The sequence below is a fragment of the Mobula birostris genome, chromosome 19, assembly GCF_030028105.1.
Source record: "Mobula birostris isolate sMobBir1 chromosome 19, sMobBir1.hap1, whole genome shotgun sequence".
Lineage (NCBI taxonomy): Eukaryota > Metazoa > Chordata > Chondrichthyes > Myliobatiformes > Myliobatidae > Mobula > Mobula birostris.
Genome location: NC_092388.1, coordinates 21,876,237 through 21,901,653, shown reverse-complemented (window position 1 = coordinate 21,901,653; position 25,417 = coordinate 21,876,237). Strand labels below are relative to the sequence as shown.

Here is a 25,417-nt window from a genome sequence, read left to right as displayed (position 1 = left end):
TTATGGGACCTTTTTTTTTTTGGTTGTGCAAAAATTGTCATCCTGCCCTGGACCATACTCTTTGTTCTTGCATAGTCTGCGACATGGTCTTCTGTGTGAATCCCAGCTTCCAGCACTTTGGCATAGCTCAGTGAAACATAGCCTGTGGCACAACGAGCAGTATTTGTAATAATCACTTTGACAACTGGCTAAGCTCTTCCTTCTAGAGTGTGTGTAAGAGTGGTTGAGAAATAGATTGCTTTTAAACATTTTTTGCATTCAGTAAAACTCAGGTTATGCAAAAACATAGTTAAAATTGAAAGCATTAAAACTTCATTTACAATTAATAAGCTAAAATGCAAATTTTAATTCATTAATGAAAGCCAGCCTGAATATTTAGTATATAACTACTTCCTTTTCTCCTGGGTGCCAATGTCTCCCAGTCATTTAAAAGGAAATTGCCATTCTTGTGCCTGGCTTAATGCCCTACAGGCTTGGACAGACTTCTTAGCCTGAGAACAGACGTATCTTTGCTGCCCATTGGCTCTATGAGCAGTCCATTAAGGCAGCTGGCTGCACAGGCAATAGTGCACAAGATGCTACTGCTGATTTAATCTGAAGTTAGTGGTGGAAATTAGGATGCTATTCCCTTGGTTAAATATGTTTTCTTTCCTTACCTTCAGAACCACATTGCACATCTAGTTCCCTCTCTGAATTAATTCATAAATGTATTTAATTTAATTTTTTTATATATAGGTATTTCTTTTTGTAATTAATAGTTTTTTATTGTTATATACTGCAAAACAACATATTTCATGATGTATGCCAATGATATTAAATCTGATTCTATTTGGTCTGGAACTCAACCATATAGACCAGGAAGAATGCTGAATTGTTTTAAATGCTTTATGCCTTTCTGTAAAGAAAGTAATAATTGGAGGAAAATTACAATATCACCCTTAAATTAAACAGTGAAAACTACATTGAAAATAGGCTTTATGGAATGGAAGTTCCAACTTGTATACTTCAGAATTGCATAGAATGCAATTGTGACACTATGACAGTCATTCAGCTTAGTCAAAATGGTGACATGGATGAACTTGAGACACTGGACCTCTATAAACAAACTAGCATCATGTGGGTAATGCTTATCAAACCCTGAGGTCTTGCATAATTATTGAGATCTTGATTTTGGTTGTTCCCACATGGTAGGCCAAAGTCTTTAGATCAGAAGGTAGTTAGAAAGAAGTTCTCTTGCAGGTCTGTACATCACAAGTGGATTTTTACCAAATTCTTTTTCAGTCTGTTCTCTTATCTCATAAGGCATGTTCTGGGAAGCATAAATTTGTATTAAAAAATAACCAATTTCTTTCATCTGTTTTTGGAAGAAAGTCATGGATAAATACTGTCCATAATTACTTCGCCATTTCATCTGAGTACATAATTTACAAATATGTCACCCCAACATAACTTTGTTAATCAAATCTCAGCAAGTCCATATTTCTTTTATGAGTGAATTACAAAGTTATGACAATCATTTGGACTGTATGTTTTTGGCAGAGAGGTAGTAAACATGTTAATTACAACACACACTGAGAGATGTGCAATTTTTGATGCCAGCCTCATTGCAGGAAGGAAGTAATACTTCTTGCATCACAGAGGTGAGGTAGCCAATATAATATTTACCAGTGTTAGCAAGGTTATCATTAGTACAACAATGAGGAAAGTGTGATATGCAAGGAAATATGTTGTTCAGAGAGACCATACAATTAATATAGAAACACAAAAGTAAAAAATGACGCTCTCATGCCACTTAAAATAAAATGACTAAACTGTTCTTTGTTTCAGAACTTGTATATATTGATATATATCCAGTCCCAAACAATCTCACTTTCATGGATGTCTCAAGGTAGGTGATAAATCAACTAAAAACTACAGACACTAGAAATCTGAAGTAAAAACACTAGGTATTGGAAAGACTCAGCAGAACAGGCAGTTGTAATGAATAGACTTTAACCTGAAACATTAACTCTGTTTCTCTTTCCACAAACACTGCCTGAACTGCAATGTGTTTTTGGATCCTTCTGTTTTTATTAAAGGCATTTTGTAGCTAGATTACCTCTAATTTGATTTGTTTAGGGTATATTTCTGTTCTCTTCAGCCCATTGAACGGAAACTGAAGGAGAGAAGCTGTCCTTTATGCTCCTGTTGTGTTTCTGTTCTTACATTAGCTTTGAAGCAACTAGGGTACTAAATTGTGAGTACAGTATTAGGATTCATGAAGTACCATTCATGGAATTCATTCAAAAATTAACAAAGAAGAAGAATTCAAGCACTTATTCATAAGATGTCAACTCTAATTTAAAACAGAGGAAGCTAATATTTTACAAATATACGAGTTCAGCCTGTTCTGATGTTGTAACACACACATTCAACCTTGCATTACTAAGTAGATTGAATATGCAGCTAGTGGAAATGAGCCTTTTATTACTTCCAAAAATGACAAGACAGTCTGTGTGGCTGGACAATTACAATTGCCCAAAAAAAGGGAACATTAATTACCTGTCTTTGGATTGAAACGTTATTAAAGAATAGAGTCAATTCTTGATTATCAGTGATTTTACTTTGTTTACATTGCCTTGTAAATACAGAAACAGACTGGATAGTTTACCTGAATGGGTGTGTGAAGTTAAGAAAATGGAAGTCTTGGATATCAGTCACAATCAGCTCTGTGAGTTGCCTGCAAGGTAAGTGTTGAAACAACAAAAATAACTCATTCATCTCTATGCAGTATAATTAAGAACCTGCCTCTGGCTATCCAATAATACTATGCTAAAATCAAGATCTATATGAACTGTTCCATTAAAAATAAACACAGGTGAATTCTTAAAGGATGTGACAGACAAATTTAAAGATAAATTACCATCATAAATATTTAAAATGTTGTTTAGAATTGAAATTGTAATGTTTGGGACTGTTGGTATGTAAGAATGTTGATTAAAATGATGATGTTTGGAAATGAAACATGCAAGGAGAGAACCTTCATTTGGGATAGCCTTTTTATACTTGGCATAAAGTAATGACTGGAAAAGTTTATGATCTGGGTCACAAAAGTGCTGGAATAACCAAAGACCATCGGTGATGTTTATGGATAAAAATTCAGTGGTATTTTCCAACGTCACTGCAGATTATTGGGCAGTCAATATAGTCGTAGTTTTTCAATGAAGCAGGTCATCCTTGATTCTGAGGGACAGCCTAAAAAACCTTTCACTGGAGAGGGAGTCTGGTGCAATGGCATCTCCATCAGCATTAACAAAGCTGAATAAAGGATAAATATCAAAGTTCAGGTAGTTGGAGCTGACTGTGACGACACAGAATGGAAAAAAAAACAGATTTAAGTGGAAAATGGACACAGAAGTACACAGTCTAAAAGAATATTCCAGCAGCATGAGGTGGTCATTACTTGCAAGGAACTAAAAGAACAAGCAATATAAGGGAAATTAAAAATAGCCTATGCTTACAGTGGTGCTTACGATTCGTAGTCAGATGGGAAGACAGATTCAGATTTTGTTAAGTAAACAGGAGTTTTGTTATAAGGGTAACAACCAAAGAGGTAACTGGCTTGATTGAGAATTTCTGAGGAAAGAATGCAAGGAAATTAATTTTATCATAGCCCAAGAACAAGTTAAAAGTACAAACGATGATTTGCTAGATAGGATACATTAATAATGTAAGTGATTAAGGAATCAGGTATTATTTTTAGCATATATTTCATGAACAAAATGAATTCAGGGAAACAATAATTGTGGAGCAACTGGAAAAAGTGATTTTGAGATAAAAGCCTAAACTACTGGTAGTACTCAGTAGATAAGACAGCAACTGAAGAGAGAAATGGTTAATTTCTTTCTTCACAGAAGCTGTATGTCCAGCATTTATATTTTTAGTTCATATTTTGCTTTTGTATATTTAGATGAGAGCAAAAAATTTGGCATTGGAAGAGATCTGGGATTGGAATTGGTTGAAGCAGTTGAGATAGAGGCCCCAGTGTATAGTTTAGTTATAAGTTAGTATACCACACAATGTAGACTGCTGGATTTTGTTAATTAGCTCAATGTTATTAAAATTCTAAACTCATTGGACTGAGAGTTTCGGTATACTCTTGAACACCTGAATTCTGAGAAGCTTGATGACACTGAAGACTAGTATACTAGAACCCATCCTCCATTTTCATTGCCCCTGTTATTGGTGCATTGTGCTTCAGTATGTATAAGAGTACTAACAGTTTGTCAAGATTTCTCAAACTGCATTGTCCAAAACCACAGCCTTAACCACTGGGATGTCCAAGGGTGACATCTGGTACATGGGAGCACCTCAAAGCTTTCCTCCACACCATGCATAACCCTGATGTGGAACTTCAAAACTATTTGTTGTTTTTTGTGAGATTAAAATTCTGGTGTTTCCAATGTAGCAACATTGAGACAGAGTGTATCAGTTGAAGGTAGCTCACCATGTTATCTTTTTAAGGACAGATAGTGGCAAGCAAATGTTGGTTTTATGATTTTTCATCCTGTAAATGGGTGATAAATGATAGAATGTCAGAGTGGTTTAAAAGGAAGGGGATTAAAAAAAAAGTTGTGGATCTAAATGATGTGGCAGTAGGATGACCAGAGTGGGACCCAGCTGGTAGATATGCTACAGTCTTTGATTTATGTAACTTTGTACAGTCAAGCACCACAGTTTTGAAGCACTGATACAAAGAAAATATTGATCATTCCTATCCCCATTTATGTTCTGTTCATAACCATTAATCATTTGCAGAAGAAGTTTCTTTGAAACTACTCTGCATTCTCAGTTTATTGTGATTATTATTGATTTTGCAGTCAAAATATTGGCATGATCCCTGAGCAGTGATTAGTGCAGATAAATAAGAGACAAAATATATCATCCAATTTATTCCAACTGGCCATTCACACTATCAAAGAAACAAAAGTTATTTCTACAAAAGCAAACTGCCTGTCGGTGACTGAAATGTAAAGCTGTCAACCGTCATCCTCAGTAGGCATGATGTATTGGTTCAAAATTTTCAGCAAGGTGGATGATTGGATGGTTAATTTATTAAGATATCTGGAAGAGGAATAGGACAGCCAGTCATGTGATCCTATAGGGTAGATAACATTGCTCATGGGACTTTTGCAAGTTCATAATAAAGCCATTGAGATTGCATTCAATTTTTCCTAAGAGATGATGATTACAGAATGAGATAAGCTCCTTGGACCCCCGGCGCATGTGGCGTGGCATACAGGTCATTACAGACTTCAAACCACATAGTACTGTGCCCCCTTCCAGCTCTGCTTCCCTCCCTGCTGAGCTCAATTACTTCTACAGTCGTTTTGACCGAGAAAACAAGGTCACCCTCAAAGCAGATCTCCCACCCGGTGAGCTGCCTCTCTCACTTTCCACCTCCAATGTTTGCGCCACCCTGAGCAGGGTGAATGTATGGGAAGGCAGCTGGTCCGGATGGAATACCTGGCTGTGTTCTCAGAGTCTCTGCAGGGCAGTTGGCCGGGGTCTTCACGGACATTTTTAATCTGTCCCTGGCCCAGGCAGTTGTCCCCACAAGCTTCAAGATCGCCACCATCGTGCCAGTGCCAAAGCATTCCACTGCCACGGGCCTGAATGACTTCCATCCAGTTGCACTCACGCCCATCATTGCAAAGTGCTTGAGAGACTGGTTCTATCATATCTGAAATCCTGTCTGCCCACTACCCTGGACCCCCATCGATTTGCCTATTGCACCAACAGGTCAACAGAGGACACCATCTCCACGGCACTTCACTCTGCCCTGACCCACCTGGACAGCCCCAACTCTTACATCAGAATGCTGTTCATTGACTTTAGTTCGGCATTCAAAACTGTGATTCCCTCCAAGCTGATTGCCAAACTTCGCCAGCTTGGTATCAGCTCATCCCTCTGCAATTGGACCTTGGACTTTCTGACTAACTCCAATCAGTTAAGTTAGGCAACCTCTCCTCTTCCTCCACTCTCACCCTGAACACCGGCGTGCCTCAAGGCTGTGTGCTGAGCCCTCTTCTGTACTCCTTTTTCACCTATGACTGCGTTCCTGTACATAGTTCTAACTCCATAATCAAGTTCGCAGACGACACCACGGTGGTTGGCCTGATCAGAGGGGATGATGAGACGGCCTACAGGGACGAGGTCCAGCACCTGGCCGTGTGGTGTGCCGACAACAACCTGGCCCTTAAAACCGCCCAGTGGATTACCAGCTCCCAATTGCCCACCATTGAGAACATCTACCATAAATGCTGCCTGGGCAAGGCGAAAAGCATTATCAAGGATGTATCTCACCCTAACCATGGACTTTTTACTCTCCTCCCATCGGGTAGGCGCTACAGGAGCCTCCACTCCCACACCAGCAGGCACAGGAAGAGCTTCTTCCCTGAGGCTGTGACCCTGCTGAACCTCACAGTTGGAGAGGGTGAGAAGTGGTGAAGAGATGACCACTAGGCTGATTCAGTGTGCTGCGTGCATGATGTGGGAGGTCAGGGACACTGATAGTGCCTCTGGCTCCTACACCTGTGGAGAATGTGTCCAGCTTCAGCTTCTGAAGGACCATGTTGCAGCACTGGAGAGGCAACTGGATGACCTTAGGTTCATCCGGGAAAATGAGAGTTTTCTGGACAGGACCTACAGTGAGGTTGTTACACCAAGGATACCAGAAGAGAGAAGGTGGGGGGGGGGGGGGCGACGATAAGCAAGGAAAGGATGCATGAAGTACAGGAGACCCCGGGGGATGTGCCTCCCGTAAACAGGTTTACCCTCTTGGAAGCTGTCGGGACAGAGGATGATGCCAACCTGAGAGGCGGTCAGGTCTGCGAGTCAACAATTGACGCTGAAGCAAAGCTGAGGAGACGGACATCAGGCAGAGCCATGGTAGTAGGGGACTCCATAGTGAGAGGTACAGAAAGGGGTTTCTGTGGCAACAGGCGAGATTTAAGGATGGTGTGTTGCCTCCCTGGTGCCGGGATCCAGGATGTTACGTACCGAATGCAGGGAATCCTCAAGAGTGAAGGTGAACATCCGGAAGTGGTGGTGCATGTCGGCACAAATGACGTGGGAAAGAAGAGGAAAGACATTCTACAACGTGACTTCAGAGAACTCAGAAGAAGGCTGAAAAGCAGAACTTCCAGAGTGGTTTATCTTCGGTTTGCTTCCAGTTCCTCGTGCTGGAGTGGGCAAGAACAGGGAGATAATGGATCTGAATGTGTGGCTGAGGAACTGGTGCAGGAAGCAAGGATTTACATTCTTGGACCATTGGGGTATGTTTCGGGGTAAGGATGAATTGTACAAAAGGGACGGGTTGCACCTTAATAAGCGGGGCACCAGCATTCTAGCAGGCAGGTTTGCCTCTGCAACACGGGTGTGTTTAAACTAAGTAGTGGGGGGGAGGGGACGAACTGGAAATATAAGGATGGAGATAAAGGGAAAATGAGAATAAGAAAAATTAGGAAAGACAGCTGAATCAACAGAGCAGAAAGCTCAAGAAGGGATCGTACAGTATGGCCAAGTGAAATAGGAATTGATATGGGAGGTGAGGGGAGTAATGAATTAAAAGTATTGTATATGAATGCACGGAGTATAAGAAATAAAGTAGATGAGCTTGAGGCACAGTTGGAAATTGGTAAGTATGATGTTGTGGGAATAACAGAGGCATGGCTTCAAGTGGACAGGGCCTGGGAAATGAATATTCAAGGATATACGTCCTATCGAAAGGACAGACTGATGGGCAGAGGGGGTGGGGTGGCTCTGTTGGTGAAGAATGATATTCAGTCCCTTGCGAGGGGCGACATAGAATCAGGCCACACTTGGAGTACTGTGTCCAGTTCTGGTCGCCTCACTATAGGAAGGATGTGGAGGCATTGGAAAGGGTACAGAGGAGATTTACCAGGATGCTGCCTGGTTTAGAGAGTATGCATTATGATCAGAGATTAAGGGAGCTAGGGCTTTACTCTTTGGAGAGAAGGAGGATGAGAGGAGACATGATAGAGGTGTACAAGATAATAAGAAGAATAGATAGAGTGGATAGCCAGCGCCTCTTCCCCAGGGCACCACTGCTTAATACAAGGGGACATGACTTTAAGGTAAGGGGTGGGAAGTTCAAGGGGGATATTAGAGGAAGGTTTTTTACTCAGAGAGTGGTTGGTGCGTGGAGTGCACTGCCTGAGTCAGTGGTGGAGGCAGATACACTAGTGAAATTTAAGAGACTACCAGACAGGTATATGGAGGAATTTAAGGTGGGGGCTTACATGGGAGGCAGGGTTTGAGGGTCGGCACAACATTGTGGGCCAAAGGGCCTGTACTGTGCTGTACTCTTCTATGTTCTATGAGTCAAGTTAGGAAAAGGGGAAGTACAACAAGATCTAGGTGTTCTTGTACATCAGTCACTGAAAGCAAACATGCAAGTACAGCAGGCTGTGAAGAAAGCTAATGGCATGCTGGCCTTCATAACAAGGGGAATTGAGTATAATAGCAAAGTGGTCCTTCTGCAGCTGTACAGGGCCCTGGTGAGACCATACCTGGAGTACTGAGTTTTGGTCTCCAAATTTGAGGAAGGACATTCTTGCTATTGAAGGAGTGCAGCGTAGGTTCACAAGGTTAATTCCTGGGATGGCAGGACTGTTATATGCCGAAAGATTGGACCGACTGGGCTTGTATACTCTGGAATTTAGAAGGCTGAGAGGGGATCTTATTGAAACATATAAGATTATTAAGGGATTTGACACACTGGAGGCAGGAAGCATGTTCCCACTGATGGGTGAGTCCAGAACCAGAGGCCACAGTTTAAGAATAGGGAGTAGGCCGTTTAGAACGGAGTTGAGAAAAAACTTTTTCACCCAGAGAGTGGTGGATGTATGAAATGCTCTGCCCCAGAAGGCTGTGGAGGCCAAGTCTCTGGATGCTTTCAAGAAAGAGATGGATAGAGCTCTTAAAGATAGCGGAATCAAAGGTTATGGGGATAAGGCAGGAGCTGGATACTGATTGTGGATGATCAGCCATGATCACAGTGAATGGCGGTGCTGGCTCGAAGGGCCGAATGGCCTACTCCTGCACCTAGTGTCTATTGTCTATTGTCTATCACAGTGCTAAGCAGTATTGCACCCATATTGAACTGGCTCAGTACTTTTATATTTGTGTGCTGTAGCACTTACTTTTTATTCGCAGCTATTTTGTAAATAATACTATTCTTTGCATTTCTGGTCAGATGCTAACTGCATTTTATTGGCTTTGTATCTGTAGTTGGCACAATGACAATAAAGTTGAATCTAATGTAATCTAATATAAAATCCAGAAAACAAGGTTGGATGTGCCTTTCTAGAATATACAGCCCAGATTTTGCTGACAACTCTATGGTGAACTGTCATGTGTATACCAATCAGTTTGGTCGAAGCCGATTTAGATGAATGCTTTTTAAGCCCTGAACTCAGTACAGTCATAGTGATAGTCATAGTCATACTTTATTGATCCCGGAGGATATTGGTTTTCGTTACAGTTGCACCATCAATAATTAAGTAGTAATAAAACCATAAATAATTAAATAGTAATATGTAAATTATGCCAGGAAATAAGTCCAGGACCAGCCTATTGGCTCAGGGTGTCTGACCCTCCAAGTGAGGAGTTGTAAAGTTTGATGGCCACAGACAGGAATGACTTCCTATGACGCTCTGTGTTGAATCTTGGTGGAATGAGTCTCTGGCTGAAAGTACTCCTGTGCCCAACCAGTACATTATGTAGTGGATGGGAGACATTGTCCAAGATGGCATGCAACTTGGACAGCATCCTCTTTTCAGACACCACCATCAGAGAGCCCAGTTCCATCCCCACATCATCACTGGCCTTACGAATGAGTTTGTTGATTCTGTTGGTGTCTGCTACCCTCAGCCTGCTGCCCCAGCACGCAACAGCAAACATGATCGCACTGGCCACCACAGACTCGTAGAACATCCTCAGCATCGTCTGACAGATGTTAAAGGACCTCAGTCTCCTCAGGAAATAGAGATGGCTCTGACCCTTCTTGTAGACAGCCTCAGTGTTCTTTGACCAGTCCAGTTTATTGTCAATTCGTATCCCCAGGTATTTGTAATCCTCCACCATGTCCACACTGATCCCCTTGATGGAAACAGGGGTCACCGGTGCCTTAGCTCTCCTCAGGTCTACCACCAGCTCCTTAGTCTTTTTCACATTAACCTGCAGATAATTCTGCTCACACCATGTGACAAAGTTTCCTACCGTAGCCCTGTATTCAGCCTCATCTTCCTTGCTGGTGCATCCAACTATGGCAGAGTCATCAGAAAACTTCTGAAGATGACAAGATTCTGTGCAGTAGTTGAAGTCAGAGGTGTAAATGGTGAAGAGAAAGGGAGACAAGACAGTCCTCTGTGGAGCCCCAGTGCTGCTGATCACTCTGTTGGACACACAGTGTTGCAAGTACACGTACTGTGGTCTGCCAGTCAGGTAATCAAGAATCCATGACACTAGGGAAGCATCCACCTGCATCGCTGTCAGCTTCTCCCCCAGCAAAGCAGGCTTGTCCAGGACATGAAGGATAAATTTGCTGGGATTCTTTAGCATTTAAACTAGAGAATTTACCTGCATATCTGATGCAGCATTCGTAAGTACATCCATGTGAATGAAGGTTTTTCATTGTGTGAAAGAAAGGCAAGATTTTTTCAGTAATATTTTTAAGTTGAAATATTTTGGGTGATTTTTTTTATTATATTTCGATTCTTAACACACTTTTTCATATGTCTTAAATATTTGTGAATATCAGTAGTTAACAGCTTAGACAGATGCCAAATCTAGGTCATGACTTTGCTGTTTGTTAAAGTTTTTCAGCATTTTCTTGTGCAGGGCTTGTTTCAGCCCACTCACAGGATCAGATTATGTTATTTTTGGCCCTGCTGTCTCACAGCTTCTACAATCAGGTCAGGAGGCTTTTGTCTGGCATGTTCTATGCATATATGCCCATGAAATGCACAGGACAACTAGATATGCAAATATATATTTTGGGCTGTGAAGCCCTCTTAGCAAGATCGAGACTGATATTTTTGTGCCTCACTGCTCATTTATACTGTAATGTAGTTAATTCAGTGAATGTTTTATTTAAGATGTGAGTAAAGTAAAGCTTTAATTATTTCTTCTTTAATTTACTGTTCCTCTGTTTTCTGTATTTTTTCAAATGTTTTGGACAGAGTTATACATTCATTGATGAGAAGCATTGAATTCATTGTTCTATGTATATCCTTCATTAGGTTGTTCTGCAGTGGGAGTTTACGCAAACTTCTAGCTGGTCACAACCAACTCCGGAGACTTCCAGAGCGACTTGAGCAGATGCCAGTCGAAGTTCTTGACATTCAGCACAACCATTTAACCGAGTTGCCCTCAAACCTTTTCATAAAAGCTGAATGGTAATAGATATTTCATTATCATAAATTGCAGATCCATATCTGAAACATCAACTCTTTCTCCTTCTTTTGATATTGCCTGATCTGCTGAATGTTTTCAGCATTTTCTGTTTATAGTAAAAGAAAGGAGCATTTGTTCTACAGGTAGTGAGGAGTGGAATTAATAATGGAAAATAGGAATTGGCAGGTGAATTGAACAGATGTTTTATCACAGTCTTTACCATAAGAAGGTACAAATATCATCCACAAATAGGATCGTGGAAAAATCCAGTCTCCAGAGAAATGACACTGAGCAAGTAGCTGGAGCTGCACACTGTAGACTTCTTCCAAGGATCACAAAAGAAGTGACTGGTCAGTTAGTCAGTGTGGGTTATAGTTTTCCAAAATAATTTGGAGAAATTCATTAAATTGCAAAACAGCAATTGTAACTCCCTCATTCAAAAACAGACAGGGGCGATGAGCGGAAAACTATAAACCAGTAAACATATTAAAAGCTATTATTAAAGAAAATGGAGCTGGGCACTTGAAAGACAACAAGATAATCAGTCATGTTCTACTGATTTATTGGCATTCTTTAAAGTAATTTGTCCTTTGGATGCTTGGATTCCAGAAGATATTTTATGAAGTGCCATATCAAATGTTATTGTGTTAATTAAAAATTAATGGTGTAGTTTAAATAATAGTATGAGTAGAAAATTATCGGGCAAACAGGAAAAGGAGAGTAGGAATCTTTTTTTTCCAGTTGACATGATGTAGTGGATTATCTACCACAGGGAATAGTGCTGAAACGTTAAGTTTTTCAAAATTTATGTAAACATTGTAAATGAAGGTATTAAAAGTACGGTTGCTAAATTTCCTGACAATCAATAGGAAAGTAGGTTGTGAAGAGAAACAAGGCTACAAATATAGATAGGTTAATGTCAAAAAATGTAAGATCATCCATTTTGCAGAAGAAATTAGAAAAGGAGCCTGTTATCAATGGGGAGGTGTTTTAGAGATTCAAAATGCAGAGAGATCCAGGTATTCTTATGCATGATTTGCAAAAGGCAAGTCTGTAGATATTATAATTAAGTACGCTCACAGAATGTTAATGTGCATTTTAAGGGGAATTGAATTTCAAAGTAGGGAGGTTAAAATATAAAATATAGAGCAATACAGCACGGGTCCTATGGCCCATGATGTCTGTGCCAAACAAGGTGCTGAATTAAGCTGAGTCACTTCTGCCTGTACATGAATCCACATCCCTTCATTCCCTGTCTATTCATTTGTTATATAACTGCTTTTCAAATGCCAATATTATATCTGCTTGTACCACTATTGTACCACTAAGTAGGCAGCCTGTGTTTAAAAAAAAAACTTTTCCCATTCTGGTTTTGCTTTAATCATGTGGGTACTAGTGAAACCACATGTAAGTGCTGTGTAATGTGTTGATCTCCTTACTCCTAATCTAAGGATGAGTGCTAATACTGATCAGTTTCCAGTTCCATAGTGAAGTGCCTGCTTACTCCATACTATTGAGTCGTTTGATAAGTTGTTGAACTAAGGAGGCAGATGTTCTTTAGATCTGACCTGTTAGTTTAGGCCAGCTGTAGTTGGCATATCTCATGCAACCCCAATCATCTGCAAGGCATATAGTATTGTCAATTGTCATCCACTGGCCTGTTTGAGCACGATGCAGCTCAGTGTCAGCTACTAAGCTAGGATAGTGGCTATTACGAAGCTCATGCAGTGCACATTTTAATCGTTTCAAGAGACTAATCCCATGATTTCGTCTTTCTTAAAATCAAGTTAGTTATACTGAGGGGAAAATTGTCTTCTCCCATTTCAATTCTACTTTCCATTCCCATTCCAACATGTCGCTCCATGGCGTCCTTTACTGTCACGATGAGGCTACACCTTATATTCCATCTGGGTAGTTTCCAACCTGATGGCATGAACATGAACTTCCGATAATTGCCCTCCCCCACTTCACCATTCCGTATTCCTGTTTCCCTCTCTCACCTTATCTCCTTACCTGCCCATCACCTCCCTCTGGTGCTCCTCTTCCTTCCCTTTCTTCCATGGTCTTCTATCTTCTCCTATCAGATTCTCCCCCCTATCCAGCCCTTTATCTCTTCCACCAATCAACTTCCAAGCTCTTTACTTCACCCCCCCTCTCTTGATCTCCTGATTTCACCTGTCACCTACTACGTTGTGCTACTTACTCCATTCCCCCCACCTTCTTGCTCTGACTTCTCTTTTTTTCCAGTCTTCATGAAGGGTCTCTACCCAAAACACCGACTGTTTGCTCTTTTTCCATAGATGCTGCCTGGCCTGCTGAGTTCCTCTAGCATTTTGTGTGTGTTGCTTTGGATTTCCTGCATCTGCAGGTTTTCTTGTGTTTGTGTCTTCTGTCTTCATCGTTTTTACCCAAGCATAATTGAAATTATGCTCCTTTAACCCTTCCATGTTTTTTATTTCTCTTGTAACTTTCTCAAGCCTCCCCATCTGCAAGTTAACAGAGCACATTTCCTAAAACTCTATTACAAAGCTTAATTTCCCTATTTTTCGTCTAAGAAGTCATGGCCTATGAAGCACAATGCAGGTTCTAAAGATTATGCGAGCAACAAAGAAAATTGCTTACCCATTTACTGTTGTGATCTGTTTGTAGGTGCTTGTCTTTTTGAGTGGTTCAAAGAATTAATTCAAATGTGATAGCCAAGATTACCTTCCTGTTCGAAATGTACTTATGGGCAAGGAGTTAATTCTTTAACAAAAGATGTATATGTATATAAAATCATAAAATTCCAGAAGACTGAAAATAAATACAAGTCCTATTTCTAATTAATGCATAGAAAGAGTTCAATATTTTCTAAGTTTGTTTCAACCTTAGGGAACTGAGTAACCAAAAATTATTTAAAAATATAAAGATTCTTTGTACCTTAGTTTAAATATTCTGGCGTTGCAGTTGTTCATTCATAGTTTACCTATTTAGAGACCTGCTGTGGTATATTCTTTATAACTTATGCTTTCTGTAATATTATGTAAAATCTTGAAATAATAAATTATCAAAGCAATGTGGTGATTAGTTTGAAATACTAATAGTTCTCTTTGTCCCTCAACAGTTTACGTAGTCTCAATGCTTCAGCAAATAAACTGGAGATAATTCCTCCCTCCTGCCTGTCAGAGGACAGCCACAGCATGTTACAAGAACTGTATTTAACAAATAATTATCTCTCTGATAAATGTGTGCCATTGCTGACAGGACACACTTGTCTTAAGGTTCTGCACCTTGCATATAACAGACTTCAGAGCTTTCCAGCCAGGTAAGGTTTTCCAGGCGAGCAGCTCAAATGTGATAAGTCTCTTTCGATCAGACTCTGTTTTCAGAGAAACCTGGGTAATTGCATCTGTGATTTGGTCGAACATTACAAAGCTTCCATTGATTTATGGGCCTATTGCTTGAAAACTATGACTGACTGAGATAAACTTGTGGGTTGACAACATGCTTCACTTGTGAAAACAAACCACTGTAGTGTTAAAGATGATTGATATGTAGGCAGTATGTCTGTTATTGATGTGAAGGTCATTTACTCTTGAGCGTAAATTTATCCTTGCGGCGATGAAGAGCTCCTATACATACTTTCATTGCTCCACCACATAGCTTCCTGATCTGTTAGTCCCCTAAATAAATAAGATGCTAGTTTTCTATCTCATTATGAGCCTTTTCATTAACATTCCTCATTTTTATTTGCAGTAGAATGGCAAAACTTGAAGAGCTGGAAGAAATTGATCTAAGTGGGAACAAACTGAAAACCATTCCAACCACAATAATGAATTGTAGGCGAATGCACACCATTATTGCACATTCCAATTGTATTGAAGTCTTTCCTGAAGTGATGCATCTGTCAGAAATAAAGGTAGGTAATCCAGGACCCCAAGATCTACAATGAACTGTAACAAGTGACAAAAGTAGACACTAGGATTTGCATTGAAACTGGAATTATTACATCTTTAATAGGATAGTGTTAAGTAACTATTACGTTGTCTCCCTTTCCACCCGCTCTCACTGCCATTCTCCATCCATTCACCCAGAGCAACTGAATTCTCATACCTTCGCAGCTGTCACTGCTTTTTTTCTTTTTCAATATTTTTATTAATTACTTGCATAGATGAATATAAAATACATTATGATATTATGGAAATAGAAACAAGATTGAAATGCCCCATAGCTATGTAAGGTAAATTAACCATAATATTGAAAAGGTATATTTTATTCTAATCTAAAGCAAAATCAAAAACCCATAACAAAACAGAAAAAAAGAGAAAAAAAACAAGTTTGGTTAAAAGAAAAGGAAAAGAATCTCTGACATATAGTTGTAAATTCAAACATATAATAGCCATCATCATTGCTGACCAAATCGAAAATTGTGAAAGTAGTTCCAAAAAGGTCCCCATAATGTGAAAAAATCTTGTCACTTTTTTTATTCAACTATTCACCACCACCCTCCCCTCCACTGGCTTTTGCTAACTCCCTAACTCCCTGCACCCACCTTCCCAAGCCTCCACCCCGACCCCATTTTACATACCGCCAAAGGCAGATGTTAAGCAAGCACTCGAAGTAACTAAATGTCGCAATTAGCAAGCAAGAAACAGCCTACCCCCGAGGCTTTTCAAATCATTGTCCGGACTTCTATCAGGCTTATTTCAAGAAATCTTTGGCCAATTATCATCAACATCACATGCAGCACCAGGGATCCTAAGACACGCGACCACTGTTACACTACAATTAGGAATGCTTACCGTTTTGTGCCTTAACTGCATTTCCGGAAATCTGATCACTTAGCTCTACCCACATGCATATTGGCAGAGACTAAAGAGCAAGGCTCCAGAGATAAGGATAACAAAGAGGTGGTCGAAGGAGACTGAGGAGTGGCTGCAGGATTGTTTCGAGTCTATATTCAAGGACTCATCAGAGGGTCTGAATGAATGCACCATGATTGTCATGGACTTTATGAAAATAGTTGTAGACAAGTATGTTGCCATAAAATCATTTTGAATCTTCCTTAATCAGATGGCCTGGATGAACCTTGAGATCTGCAATCTGCAGTGGCATTCAGGTCTAGTGACCAACTGAAATGCAAGAGGTCCAGGTTCGATCTCCTGAAATCCATCTCGTGCAAAGTGGCAATTTTGGATCAAACTTGAGTCACTTAAGGATGCTGAACAGCTGTCCAGGGCTTGAATGCTATCACCTCTTATAAAGTGAAACTAAGCGACATTGGCAACAACATGGCTTTGCTCCCAGATTAGCTTAATGCCTTTTATGCTCACTTTGACTATCAAAACATGAAAGCACATTCACGAACTCCCACAGCCCCCCAATGACCCTGTGATTTTCAGTCTCTGAGGCTGACGTGAGGGTATCCTTCAGGAGGATGAACCTATGGCAATCTGAGGTACCCACCTGCTTCAAGCAGCTTCAATTATACATCTACTGGGATGTTGTGCTTTGAGAGGTTGGTGATGAATCATATCAACTCCTGCCTGAGAAGCAATTTGGATCCACTCCAATTTGCCTACCATCACAACAGGCCAATAGCAGATGCCATTTCATTGGCTCTTCACTCAATCCTGGAACATCTGGACAGCGAAGGTGCATACAATATGATCGTTTCATTGACTACAGGTCAATATTCGATAATATCTTCATCTCAAAACTAGTGAATAAGCTAGCTTCAAGACCTTGGCCTCAATACACCCTTCTGCAGTTGGATCTTTCATTTTCTCACTTGCAGACCCCAGTCATTTTGAATTGGCAAAAATATCTGCTCCACGATCTCCATCAGCACAGGTGCACCACAAGACTCTGTGCTTAGCCCCCTGCTCTGCTTGCATTGTACTTATGACTGTGAGGCTAAGTGCAGCTCCAGTGCCATATTTTAGTTTGCCGATGACACTACTGTCATTGGCCGAATCAAAGATGGCGATGAATTAGCATATAGGAGGGAGATTGAAAATCTGGCTAAGTGGTGCTGCAAAAAAAACCTCTCACTCAATATCAGCAAGACCAAGGAGTTGATTATTGACTTCAGGAGGAGGAAACTACAGGTGGAGAGGGTCAACAGCTTTAAATTCCTTGGGGTTATCATTTCAGTGAATTTGTCCTGGGTCCAGCATGTAAGTGCCATTACAAAAAAAGTATGGCAGTGTCTCTACTTTCTTAGCAGTTTGCAAGGATTAGACATAACATCTAAAACTTGGACAAACTTTTATAGGTGTATGGTGGAGTGTATATTGACTGGCTGCATCACTGCCTGGTATGAAAACACCAATGCCCTTGTGCAGAAATGCCTACAAAAAGTAGTGGATGTGACCAGTCCATCATAGGTGCAGCCCTCATGACTATTGAGCACATCTACCCAGAGCACTGTCGCAGGAAAATAAAATCCATCATCAAGGACCTCCACCATTCAGACCACACTGTCTACTGACTATTGCCATCACTCAACATCACTTGCCCCAACACTGAACTGTTCTCACAACCTATGAACTCACTTTCAAGGACACTCATCTCATGTTTTCGATATTTATTGCTGATTTACTTATTATAATTATCTTTCTTTTTGTATTTGCAAAGTTAGGTTTTTTTTTGCACAGTCTGTCCTGTTGAGTGTGATCTTTCATTGACTCTATTGTGTTTCTTGTATTTTCTGTGATAGCCCACAAGAAAATGAATTTCAGGGTTGTATATGGTGACATATATGTATTTTGACAATAAATTTACTTGGAACAGTGAACACACCACTAATAGAGACCTTTGAATATCCCTTTAGACCCATGTTTCCCAACCTACTTTCATACTTGCCAGCACACCCCTAAAGCATTTTCATACTTCCCAACACCCCTCTAAGGCACAATATACTTTCTGCCACCCCATAGTGTAAAAACATGTCTGCCATATACTAACATGAGAAAAGTGATTGTTTTAAATTTTTATTTGTCTTTAAACTTAGCTTACACAGCAGCTTTGATATCAATGTGATCCTTGAGCTTGATGGCTTTTAGCAAGAGTTGAAATATCTGGTTCAAGTTGTAACAGCAAAGGCCTTAAGTCACCACGCATAACAATTTCCAAGCAGATTCTGTTTTTTGTGAGTATGTCTTTAACTGCACTAAAGATTCTTTCAACAAGGTAGGATAATGGAAATGCAATGAAGAGCAGCTGGCTCTTCTCCAGAGACCAGGATACTTCTTATGACAGTGGGACCACATACTACAAAAGCCAACATTTTTGAAAAGCGTTTTTGGTTCTTCATCATTCTGAATTTTGATAATTTCTTCTTGCTAGCTCTCTTCCTATTCTCCCTCCTTGCAAAGAACTGGGTTAATTACCCAGTCAGGAATTTCCAGATTGTTCAAATCCTTGAATTCTGAAAATCCTTCAGTGACTGCAGGTGTGAGAAGTACTCTTGCAAATCACCATTTGTGAAAGAAAGTGCCATGTTTTCCATCTTTTGAAACTGTGAGAACAGTCTTCTCCCAATGTTTTGCTTATATATTTCCAATTTTCCAATAAAAGTGGAAGCTGCACTTTTTGCTTGGATTAAATTGAAATTCCCACGCTGCAGTTTCATATTTAGAATGTTCATTTTGTCATACAGATTGGCTAGGTATGCCACATCTCTACATGGACGTTAATCTTATTTCCCAAGCTCTTGTCAACTTTAAGCAAATATTCAACCACAGTGTTAAAAAGATCAAAGAAATGTTTTAAGCAGCAGCCTTTTGACAGCCAGTGCACTTCAGTGTGAAGAAATAAGCGTTCAAACTCTTTATCCTTATCTTGGCGTAACTGGCAAAATATTCTGCTATTTAACAGAGGAGCTTTAATTTTGTTGATAGCAGATATTACAAGAGTCATGCTTGAAAAAAGTTGCTGGCTGAGGTTTTTGGCTGCAAGATGTTGATGATGAATTACATAATGGATTGCAAACAGACTTGGAATTTCTTTTTTCATAAGTGTCACTAAACCAGCATGGCAACCTGTCATATATGGAGCTCCATCTGTTGCACAAGAAGTCATGTTACTAATGAGGATACTTCTATCCTCAGCATACATTTTGGGCTGGTTATAAATTGATTCCCTTTTGGTATTTGTTTTTAACATTTTACAAAAGAGAATCTCTTCATAAACTTTTCCATTTTTGATAAACCATATGCCATTAGCAATGCCTCATTGTCTCGCACAGTTGACTCATCCAGTTGTGTCCCAAATTCTGTTTTTTGTAGCTCTGTGCATACAAGGTACAGAAGTATTACTCAGAGGAATTGATTTTAAAATACTGGTATCCATTTTGAAAACAATAGTTAGTACTTCAGATACAGCAGGCATTATTAATCTTTTACCAATTGTATGAGATTTTCCACACTTGCTATCATTTGGAAATATTATGAGAAGCAGTGAGACCATGATCAAGATCATTTTTAGCTTTCTTGGCAAATGACTTCAGTGTGCAATGCTTTTCAAATGCTTCTTTCATCTTCCGGAATTGGGTAATAGATAAGTAGCCTTTCAGGGTGTCCTTTATGGAAGTGTTCCTGCAATCTTGATGATTTCATGGCTTCATTGGCCAGTATAGTATTACAAGTAAGACATGTGGGGCACCGCTAATTTGATGAGGATGGAATAAAATCACATTTCAGGTATGTATCATTGTATTGACGCACATTCTGTAGTTTTGTTTCTTAGCAGGATTAGAATTCAAGGCTTCACCACCTTCAGAATCAAAGAGATAGTGCTGTACATATTTATCCATCATTAACAGGACTAAATTCGAATAAAAATTAACTGACCCAAAGATGTTTCTTGACAACACATATGAAGCCAAGATCACTTTGAACACCTCTAGAGGTTCACTGATTAGCTCTATTTCACCGTTTGGTTCTGGCCAGCGCTATATCGTAGCGCGACCTGCTTTCTGTAGATCTGTAGAAAAAGTTGAGGGGGTGTTCTTGACTTACCAGCTGTTAAATTGCATGAACTCATTCCATGCCGCGAGTCAAGGGGAACTATTGGGCACCCTGGTTGCTAATTTATGCATCTCCAATAAAGTCTGTCTGGTTGGTAAGGTTGGATGAGATTGCGAAGTTTTAGACATGTTGTGACGACGAGTGATCACCACCTGCGGAACTATAGTTCATCCTGTGTTCCACTGCCTCATTCTGTTTTTTTGGAACCGCCTGCTCTCCTAATGGTCAGTCAAGTTTCGTGCCTGAAGTTAGGGTGCCACTTATGGCCGCCCCCAATAATCTTGAACGCCCCTTGACATCTTCTATTTCCCCTACAGCCCCCTTAGGAAACATTGGGAGTTACTGCTTTAGATCCTTCAAGGTTTCTGAATAGTGGATTAAGAGAAGATTAAATTTAAAGGTGCCCTTGGCATTGCCTCCAAGATGAAGAGTAAAACGATTTTGGCTGTCTGGAAGCTTGGAATGTTTTACTCATCTGCATTAGACACTTGATTAGGAGAATTGTTACTTTCCTCCTTTGGAAAATTTTTTGCCACCATATTATCTGCACGCCACCACACTCACAAAGCAAGTAATGTGTAAATTTGTGCACCTCTCGAAGCATTCAAATCAGCTGTGGTTGACTTTGAATGTATTAGCATTTCCAGAAGAATCATCCCAATCCCATGCTGTTCTAGCTCTTGCATAAAAACTCATTCTTCCCTGGATCATCATTAAATATGTGCAGAGCCTTGACTCCGAACTTCAAACCACAAGTTTAACTTTTGTTCAATCTCTTCATTGTAAACCCTTTATTATTTCTGTACATGATACACTTCCTGAAATAACACAATCCTACAGCCAATAGTTCCATAGCCAATTGTATCAACAATCAATTGCTCTGTGTGGTAGATTGCAGCATCTTTTGTCAGGTTTTGAAGACTATTTAAAGAGCAGAACTGACAGCATTAGGATAGTGATCTTTAATGATGAAGCTGATCATTGCTTACAGTACACAAAAGATTCTTCTGGCAAAAAAACTTTATAAATCAAAGATATGTACCTTTTGGAGTCGGCTTGTGATATGGCAGGAAGTTGTAAATTGCATATTTGTAAATCAAAGGACGTTCATATAGACATTAAAGCAGTAAAGACTTATCCAAGTGTGTACAGTATATCCATGGAAAAATGGTTATTTTGTAAGCGTATAATTTGTGAAATTCTATCAGTCAACACAGATCTGAGCTTGGATTATGTTGTGGCTTCTCAGTATAACAAATTGACTTGTGGAAACCTTAAGAAGTATATCAAAAAATATTTTCTTATTGCTCATTGTAATCATATTTTGAGTTTTATCTGAGCATGTTTCCTTAAATAAGCTTTGAAATACTGTATTTCTAACAGTAAAAAGAATCTAAATGGAGCTATACATCCTTAATTTCATAGAATCATCTTTGTTATCTATGTAATCTCTGTATCCAGCAGTAATACTGTCTTTGATACTGATATAGGTCAGCATGCAGGATTAGGCACAGGGATTTGTATATGTCAGAGGAAATAAAACAGCTTTTCCAAGAACATGATTCTTTAATAAAACTCCCAAGAAGACTATAAATAATGTGTTTGATTTGAATTCAATATACTTTGTACAAAACATATTTGCCATTTGAACAAATTAAATGAAGGGTGAAGCTCAGTTTGAGTTTCCTTGAAGTGGAATTAATTTTTAAAAACTGTGACTTCTTTGTATTTGCATAGCCTCTATAAGACCATGATCTTTAAATTTTTATTATTTTAAAAGTACATGTTATAAATTTATAAATGCAACAATAGTAAAAATAATATGTACAATTATTTTGTAAGACAATACTCAACAATAACAAAGTTTCAGTGAAGCAATTGACGAGTACAAATTAAAAGCTCAAACTTGGAAATGTGCTGCTCTCTCCTCTTTATTTTTTGAGATGACTGGCTATTTTACCAGCCTATTCAACTAGAATTAATATTGCTGCTCCATCCGTACAATAGGGAGAAAGAAAGCTTAGCTGTATTCATTTTGTGCAAGAGTGCAATTCATAAATCTGCTGGATCCTTGCCTAGGCAGGAGCTAACAGAGCCTTGCATAATTCAGTAAAGATGGGAATCAGTAGGCTGGTGAACTGGAATCCAGCCAGATTCATTGCCTGTCTGCTTTTTTTCTACAGTGTGTTGACCTGAGCTGTAATGAGCTGAACGAGATCACATTGCCTGAAAATTTGCCACCGAAACTGCAAGAACTAGACCTCACTGGAAATCCCAGACTGGTCCTGGATCACAAAACTCTGGAGCTGCTGAAGTAAGCAGTCACTATTCCAATTTAATATTATGTCAACAAACAGTCCTGTTATGGCCTGTAGTAGATCCTGTCTTGAACATTAGGTGATATGTAGAGTCCAAATTACTACTTCTCACAGAAGCACAACAAAAAATACATTTTCTAGGAGGGAAACTTTGTGTAAAAATGAATGTGTTTACAGAATGCTTTGAAAGTAAATTCAATAACTTTATTGATCTGCATATTTATTTAATTAGTACATTTTTACTTTTCACAATTATTCTTTAAAACACTTTCTTTTCTGATATCAGAATTTCAGAATTGAACATTGTCATAGTTGGCTAAAAAATCTTTCAGTAATCAGAATAATAATAAAAAATACCTAAAATCATTATCACTGTGCCTAGCGGAGCTTAAAATATGATATAACCCTTTGAAGAATAAAGGCATGCCCACTGCAAAGCTGAGAGATTTAACAAAATATGTGATACCAGCTGAGAATTATTTATTTTTGCATTACTCTTAAATAACCTAAAATAAATTATTAGGTGTTAATCTCCATGGAATGTTGTGGAATGTTGAATCCAGTAAACCTCCAATAGTGTGTGTGTGTGTGTGTGTGTGTGTGTGTGTGTGTGTGTGTGTGTGTGTGTGTGTGTGTGTGTGTGTGTGTGTGTGTGTGTGTGTGTGTATAAAAAAACTGGAACCATTCAGTTGACTTGATATTTGTGCTACAGGTTTTATGGGCTGTTTATACTTAAAACAATTTCTCATAAACCGCTTTCACTAGAAGCAACGAGTTTTTTTGCAGATTTTATTTTTAAATATCAAATGATATTCTGTTTATTCAAGGCTCATACAATTATCTCTCGTAAATGTCAAAAGTGATCTAATTGTTTTAATTTTTTCTCCCTTTAATTCCTCTTGCCTTGTTCCTCTCAGTAACATTCGCTGCTTCAAGGTAGATCAATCCTCTACATCCTTTGCAGTTGGTGAGGCACCTGGTGCACCAGCTGTGTGGAGTCATGGTTATACAGAAGCCTCTGGAGTTAAAAACAGGTATGTCATTCTGTGATAATGGCAAAACAAAATCTAATTAGTGCTGTGTAATGTACATTCTCCTGGTTTGAGAGGTTCTCACGTAAAAAGTACTTTTCAAATTACTGAAGAAACCAGTTCTCGGAAACTAGGTTTGCGTTCTTGTGATATGGCCTTGTCTTTGCAGAAGATTCTTTTCTTTGACTGTGCAGTTGCTGGGATGCAGTAAGTAACTGACACATTATATCTATATAAGATCCTTGTGTCTTCGGAAGTAAAGGACTAGTGTCTTAATGGATTTTCAAAATTCAAAGACTTCTTTATGTCCCACTGAAGTAAGTTTACAGAAGAATTGAAAGGAGAAATAAAGCATCCTCACAAAATGAATATTCAAGGGAACTCAAGTTGGATAATAGATATTTAGTGGCTATGTCATTCCCTAAACAAGCTGCATTGCTTAAATAAAAAACTAGGTGGTTATCAGTTGCAGACTATTGGCCTGCCTAAAATAATTGCAAGGCTTCTTCTGTCTTAACTAAAAAATTAAGAACAAATGTTAAGCATTAAAATAAACTTTACATTTTGTAAGTATGTCATATAATTATTTTGAGACAATTTTTTAAACTTTCGGTATATACACTCAATGGCCACTTTATTAGGTACCTCTTATACCTGATAAAATGGCCACTGAGTGTATGGTCATGCTGTTCTGCACTCTACTGTTGTAACATGTGGTTATTTGAGTTACTGTCATCTTCCTGTCAGCTTGACCCAGTCAGGCCATTCTCCTCTTGCTTCTCTCATTAATAAGGCATTTTCGCCCACAGAAATGCCACTTGTTCTCTGTAAACTCTGGAGACTTCTGCGTGAAAATCCCAGGACATCAGCAATTTCTGAGATGCTCAAACCACCTCGTGCGGGACCAGCAATCAATCCACAGTCAAAGTCACTTAGATCACAACTTCTTCCCCATTCTGATGTTTGGGCTGAACAACAACTGAACCTCCTGACCATGTCTGCATGCTTTTATGCATTGAGTTGTTGCTACATGATTGGCTGATTATGTATTTGCATTATCGTGCAGGTGTACTGGTACACCTAATAAAGTGGCTACTAAGTGTAAATTTATATTTGAAGATATTTGGAACAGTGCTTCAAATCTTAATATACTGATCAAAAGTAAGAAAGCTATTTTTGAAGGGAAAGGTAATGGTATTTCTGTTTTTACTCACTCAAGGTTGTGTGTGGCTGCATTGTCAGTGAATAACTTCTGTGATAACAGAGAGGCTTTGTATGGTGTCTTCGATGGTGATCGAAATGTAGAAGTGCCCTACCTGTTGCAGTGCACCATGAGTGACATTTTGGCAGATGAGCTGCAGAAATCAAAGACTGATGAGGAGCTAATGACTAATACTTTCCTGGTCATGCAGAGGTTAGTAAATTCATTGGAAATCAATTACATGATGATGTGATATTGTTCCTGGATAGCTTTACTTCTGCAATTTAATACTGTCTTATTTGAATGGGGAAATTTAGTTGACTATCTGGTATCAATTGTCTAATTAAACTGGCATGGTTGAACTGAGGGTAACTTGATGATGAGATGTCTTGCTCT

The 25,417-nt window shown here is 39.2% G+C and overlaps 1 protein-coding gene across 5 annotated transcripts in view; it reads left to right on the top strand.

Moving 5' to 3' along the window:
- The window catches only part of LOC140212473 (PH domain leucine-rich repeat-containing protein phosphatase 1-like), a 177,787-nt gene that overhangs the window by 143,347 nt on the left and 9,023 nt on the right, over nt 1-25,417 (top strand). For 4 of the 5 annotated variants that reach the window (XM_072283320.1, XM_072283322.1, XM_072283323.1 and 1 more), the window contains exons 8-15: nt 1,828-1,888; nt 2,631-2,726; nt 11,307-11,462; nt 14,564-14,764; nt 15,196-15,358; nt 22,655-22,785; nt 23,707-23,823; nt 25,040-25,234. In XM_072283320.1, the coding sequence (XP_072139421.1) occupies nt 1,828-1,888; nt 2,631-2,726; nt 11,307-11,462; nt 14,564-14,764; nt 15,196-15,358; nt 22,655-22,785; nt 23,707-23,823; nt 25,040-25,234 (1,120 nt within the window). The remainder of the gene's footprint in view (nt 1-1,827; nt 1,889-2,630; nt 2,727-11,306; nt 11,463-14,563; nt 14,765-15,195; nt 15,359-22,654; nt 22,786-23,706; nt 23,824-25,039; nt 25,235-25,417) is intronic. The other variant, XM_072283321.1, reaches the window with a different exon arrangement.